This window comes from Nanorana parkeri, unplaced genomic scaffold, assembly GCF_000935625.1.
Source record: "Nanorana parkeri isolate BGI_ZX_2015 unplaced genomic scaffold, ASM93562v1 scaffold930, whole genome shotgun sequence".
Classification (NCBI taxonomy): domain Eukaryota; kingdom Metazoa; phylum Chordata; class Amphibia; order Anura; family Dicroglossidae; genus Nanorana; species Nanorana parkeri.
In genome coordinates, this window is record NW_017307198.1 from 146,872 (window position 1) to 153,287 (window position 6,416).

Below are 6,416 nucleotides of genomic sequence, written 5' to 3' on the forward strand. Positions count from 1 at the left end.
AAACTCGAATAATTAGAATATCGTGCAAAGTTCATTTATTTCACTAATGCAACTTAAAAGGTGAAACTAATATATGAGATAGACTCATTACATGCAAAGCAAGATAGTTCAAGCCGTGATTTGTCATAAGTGTGATGATTATGGCTTACAGCTCATGTAAACCCCAAGAACCCCAAATCCACAACCTCAAAAAAGTAGATTATTACATGCAATCAATAAAACAAGGATTGTACATAGAACAATATGGGACCTCTGAAAAATACAAGCATGCATATGTACTCAGTACTTGGTTTGGGCCCCTTTTGCAGCACTTACTGCAATTACTTTTGCACGATATTCTAATTATTCGAGTTTCACCTGTAGGTGTAGAGTTGGTAAAGACAAATTGCTATATGGGTGTATGGGCAGAAGAGTAAGGGTTTAGTGGGTAAGTAGAGGTGACACTGTATGACAGTGGTAGGACTGCTAGTAGTGATATTGGTATATGCTGATCGTGAACAAAGATGTATGGCAGTACCTGATTGGGTAGTGGAAGTATGGTACTAGGCATATCAATATAGTGGTTATGGTTGGATTAGTAGTGGTGATATCAGTATACAGATAGTCACAGTTTAAATAATTCATAACCATTATTATACTAAAAACTTTTATTCAGACATAATGATTTCTTTTTAAGTTTAGCAAATAAAACTATATGAAATGTAAATAAAGTATTTTCATAATGCAACACTAAGACAATATATAATTTATAGGCCATAACATGTAAAAAATATAACAGAATTTATTACATATAAGACAAACATTATGGGGTCTGTTTATAAAATAAACTGGTATAGCTTATTCATTTGCATGGCCACTCGTTCTGTGCAAGTTAAACAGCTATTGTAAGAATGACAGAAAAACTAATATTCTTAGTGTATTTTCTCCTCGGATCAAATGTTCTTCATTAGGTTCACTTATATAGAACGAGATACAATGCATTTATTTCCTATGATCCTTAGCTCCATTCTAGTGGTCAAAATGTGGTATTTTCCTAATTGAAGAAAGTGTGGGCAGAAGAGAAATTACTTAAGGTTAACTTGCACAGAATAAATATACATGCCGATTCATTGGATAAATAAGCTATATGTTTACAATTACAAGTCTGTTCTAGTCCATACACATACAAATGTAATAACTGATATAGGAATTTATTCTCAAAAATTGCATCATTTGAAGAGTTATATACAAATTTTGAATATGCATCTTCTATATACAGTATATTTATATACACTGTATATTTTGACACATTTTACAGAAATAAAGCACAAGCTGTCAAAAAAAAAAGCTTTACATCTTCTATGTTCATAGACAGACAGACTGTGGTTGCCGCAGAAAGGTTCAGGAAGGTTATAGTAACAGAAGGGTGAATTCAGTTACACAGACCAAATAATAGAGCCCCATTGTTGTTTGTCTATTAACAAAAAATATGACCAGGACAGGAAGTGATATTTGGCCTGAGTCCCATAACATCCTAGCTCCTACCTTCTAGGTCTTTTAAAGATGTTAGCTGTGATAACCGCCATGGAATGGTTAGGAAGGCAACAATGTTTGCAGATTTAGAAGCTTGTATGCTATGAAGGTTTTGGGGACTTTTTTTCTGAATTCTCAGTATAAAAGGGAAATCTTTTTCTGTACAATTTTGGCATGAATACAGATTTATCAGAAAATGTAACTCCTATTCTGTCACAGTTTTAATGCTCTTGTGCAAAAAATATTCACTCTTCCAGCCTCATGTATCATATTCGATATTCTGCTGTGTTACTACTTTCTCATTTTTTTTTCCATTTCTGGTGTAAATAGAGAGAAGGGAGGGGGCAGGTTACAAGCAATCTGTTTCCTCCTCTGACCCCAATGCCTTCATGTTAAATTCTGGTGGTACAGGGGGAAACCCAGTGCTATCCTTTTCCATGCGCCCAGCGAAACAAGCTTACTTCATGGCTTACAACCGCAAAGACAGAACAGTGAGCTACTACTAGACATGTGCAGTTCAGTTCGTTCTGAATCGATTTTCGGACGAAATTTTGTAAATTCGGACATTCAGATATAACAAATGCAAACGAATCCGAATTTCTGATTCCGAAATTCGTTAGCTTTGGGGGTGAGCGCTACATACATGTAAATAACTAGCTTGCTGCCAAAGTTTTTATTATAAAATAATTTTTTTGTAAATATAAATAGTACTTTGCATAAATAGATAGTGCCACATGTATACCCAGAAAGGTCTATATACTTCCAACTCTGGCAGCTCTATGCCAGCATGTGGTAGGAGAGGTCTCCTGATATGGCTTTCCGGCACATCCAACTACCCTGTTTCCCTGAAAATAAGACCTACCCTGAAATTAAGACCTAGTACTATTTTTGGGAATTGCTAAAATATAAGACCTACCCTCAAAATAAGACCTAGTTGTGACCATTTCCAGGGCCGCTGGTGGCATAAGGGGGAACTTGAAGAACTGCGGGAGAGAATCAGCGGTGCCAACGAAGCCAGCGCTAGAGGAAGCGAGGCGGTAGCGCAGGGAGCAGAGCCGCATAAGCCGATGCCTCCTCTATAGCGCCGGCTCCTGTCACAGGCGGAGTGATACCAAATGCACTCCACCTGTGAGGAATCGATAGTGAAAGTGCGCTTTGCTCATTCTGGTTACCATATTGCTCTTGGAAAGCTATGGCACCCCTGATTGCCCTGATCACCCTATTCTTAACTTTGCCATTTTGGATGATTTAATTTGGATTTGCAATAACTTTGGATTGTTATACATAAAAAAAAAAAAAAGTAAGACCTACCCCGAAAAAAAGACCGCGAGTGTTTTTTGAGCCACAAAAAATATAAGACAGTGTCTTATTTTCGGGGAAACACGGTAGCTAGGTCCCAGGACAATCTCGGTTTCTTTCACTGTAAAGCTGCTCGTTTTTAGTGATGAGTTTTCTCCTGTAAATATAAGAATGAAATAGCTATGATTTGTCTCATGTTCAAAAAAGGATATTCAAAAACTCCATAGAACTTCTTATCAACACTTTACTGCACATTGACTCATCATCTCTGCCGGCCAACATGGCGTTCTGATGACAACATCTATTATTCTGAACTAATCTAGTAGGTTTGGCACTATACTAGCATATCTTTTAAACACAATATGGGCCCATTGAATATTTTCCTGCAGTAATGTATAACATGAGTCAGAATTCAGTACAAAGCATGGATTTTGCAACATTTCAAGAAGAAATCCCATTTGATATCCTTTGTCTTGTTTACATCTATGCTCTTAGGAGCAGATTTTAAAATAAAACAACGTAGCATTTTATTGCCATTAAATAAATTGCCATGGAAAATAAAATACATTCATGCACTGATAATGTGTTTGCAACGCGGAAAATCAGATTTAATATTTTTCTCTCATATTACACAACAAACGAAAAAAGAAAATGTTTGTATAAAAGGAGCATAAGTATGTACATAGAGTAAAAAGCTTGTCAAAAAACATTCATACCCCCAACTTTCTGAGATGGAAAAAAGGGGCATATTTTAGCTTTACTGCTTAGGCAAAGGATGCACTCCTACCAAGACCCCAGTTACATAGACCATGAAGAATTAATAAGTAAAATACGATTAGCTAAACCCTTTTTTCTTCACTGTTGGGAACTAATCTCTATACATGTGCGCCGACAAAAAATGTGTTTCGTTTTCATTCAGATTTTAAGTTATTTTGTTTTTTGGGACCCGGTGCCGAAAGTCAATTCGTTTCAGGATTCAGACTAAATCTGAATTTTCATTAGCGGTAGTATGTACGTTGCAGCAAGGTGACCTTAGACAAAAGAAAAAAAATGACTTTTTTTTTTTTTTTACAATCCGCAGAAAAGGAAAACCCCCAATAAAGTGAGGTCCCCCCTCAATTGATACCAGGCCCTTTAGAAGGGAAAGTGGGGTCCCCCCAAAAATTCATACCAGACCCTTGATTTGAGCACAGGCCCGGCAGGGCAGGAAAGGGGGAGGGTGGGAAATTGATTGAGCGCCCCTCCCTGTGAGGGCCATGTGCCCTCGGCATTGGGAGAGACCCAGACCTGATGGTTGTGGGGGTCTGTGGGCAGGGGGCCTTATTTGCATCGGGATAGCCCTTTTTCAAAATGTGTGGCGTGTTTATTTACATGTACTTTTAACCCTTTAGGTAATGTGTAGGGGTACAAGTACCCCTTACTAATTCAAAAGGGGGGGGCGGTGGCATCTGGGCCCCCTAATAAAAGGGGTACCCCGATGCAAGTAAGCCCCCCTGCCTGCAGACCCCCACAATCACAGAGTCAGGGTTGTGGGAAAGAGGTCCAAAACGAATCGCACATGTCTACTAAACTCCCCAATGCCATCTAGGGGCAGTGGTAACATGTGAATGGCATCTGCCTAGCTGGCCTAGATAGCCTAAGTCTTCTTAGTTGAATGCTGATCAGCATCACTTAACACAGTTCCTCTGAACCCAGGCTGTCATGGACCTGGCCTGTGACAGCGCACTGAAGGAGAAGCAACACCTTGAAGAGTTCCTCTCTTTGTCATTCTGCTTTCTCCTCCTATCAGCATGCTCATTATCAATACATTAATGGATAGGCTCCTTGTACTGAATGTTCTGCTCACCCTAAACTGTGTGGCTTAGGGACTGAAGAGGCTGATACCAAGGGCCTGAAACATTGGTAGGATGATGTATTAATGAATACTGAGCTGAATTTATACACACACACACACACACACACACACACACCTGTAATTCATCTTAAAGTGATAATAAAGGCAAAAAATGTTTCCCTTCCCCCCATGTAAATGTTAGCACTTACCTTAAATGATGTCTCTTATTCTGATCTTCCTCTTCTTTCCCCATGTTTTCATCTGTCCCTCCAGCGGTGTGACGTCACTCCGATCCAGCGCTGTCTGCTCTGTCTCTCCGATCCAGCGGTGTCTGCAGGCGGGTGCACGCGTCCATAGACTTACCTTGCGTCTCTGCTCGTCTCCCGGCCGAGAATCGGAACTGCACATGCGCCCGCCCCAAGATCCTTTGCGGCCATACGAGCAGTTCCTGATTCTCGGCGCGGGAGCGAGCAGCGATAACGAGGTAAGTTTAAAATGATTTCAAGCATTTTTTTGTTTTTTTTACATTTCTTGCCTATATCTACTGCATGCTAGCAATAGATATAAGCAAAAAAAACCGGAGGGTTTAGAACCCCTTTAAGGTCTGTTTCAACAGGCTGAACGCCTGCAAAACTGTTATCATCAGTCTGCCATGACACCTACTGGACATTTGGTATTACTACAAATGTTTACATTTATGGCACAACCAAACTATCATTAACCTTTAAAATACAATATAATTCTTGTACCTTAAGTCTGAATTCTCATTCATCAGAGTCTGGATTCTGTTCTTGTACCTTGACTCCACTTTGCTGACACTTTGGTCAAAATTTTTTTCAATTTGGTCAATTTGACTTTTCTTAAAATAAAGCACATATATACATTAGAAAAATACTGCGCTCAGAATAGGTTATATGATTGTATTTAAAGCAGAACTTTGGCCTCCCATTAAACACATTTTTGGTCCCCCTGCAAAGTCCCCCCAAAATTGTCCCACGCCCTGGTAATCGATTGTTGACATCATGTACTGCGTCCCCTCCCGCCCCTGCACTCTGCCCAGTCTGTAGGTTGCAAGTCTATGCCAGTCTATTGCCGTCTCTACTTGCATCCTGCATGGCTTTTGCTCTCTCTATGACTGGTTTCTCTTTGAAGTTCTTCTGTTACATGCATGGGTTATAAACATTGGCTGAATGGAGTACAGTAAACCCTCTGTTATCTGGTAATCAACTAATCAGAACTCTCATCTAACCATAAAAAAAATCCCCTGTGTACTCACCGTTCTGCTGATCTGCGGCATGCATTATCCTGGAAACGATTGTGTGCCTATTTGCCTTAATTTGTTTTAAGTGTGCTTTTGATTACTGCATTTCAATATGAATATAAAGTCAATACAGAGTTTATGTTATGGGTATGGTATAGTATGGCATTAGTTTGACCTATTTTTAATAGTGACTCTCAAGCAACCAGAAACTACATTTAACCGGAAACTACCAATCCCTGTGGATGCCAGATAATGGGGAGTTTACTGTATTATGCTGAAGGATGAGATACCAGGGACTCTATCAGCAACAAGAACTGTGTTTACTGTGCAGCATGTTAAACAGTGTCTGGTGAACCCTCTTGGTCATTGTTAGGTTGGATGCAACCTTATGTCACTGGTTTTTGTCTTTGCCTTTTCAGCAATATATTAGGATACATTTGTAGAGTTTTTATCTATGCTATATTCAATAAATACATTTGTCATTGTTTTTATATAATATTGAAGATGAGA

General features: G+C 39.2%; 1 protein-coding gene across 1 annotated transcript in view; it reads right to left on the bottom strand.

The window, feature by feature from the left end:
- Positions 1 to 2,901: 2,901 nt before the first annotated feature.
- ALS2CR12 (amyotrophic lateral sclerosis 2 chromosome region candidate 12) overlaps positions 2,902 to 6,416 on the bottom strand; it is a 33,468-nt gene continuing 29,953 nt past the window's right edge. The window contains exons 13-14 of the mRNA XM_018566267.1: positions 5,395 to 5,504; positions 2,902 to 2,968 (exon numbers count right to left, since the gene is read on the bottom strand). Coding sequence (XP_018421769.1) covers positions 2,902 to 2,968; positions 5,395 to 5,504 — 177 coding nt within the window. The remainder of the gene's footprint in view (positions 2,969 to 5,394; positions 5,505 to 6,416) is intronic.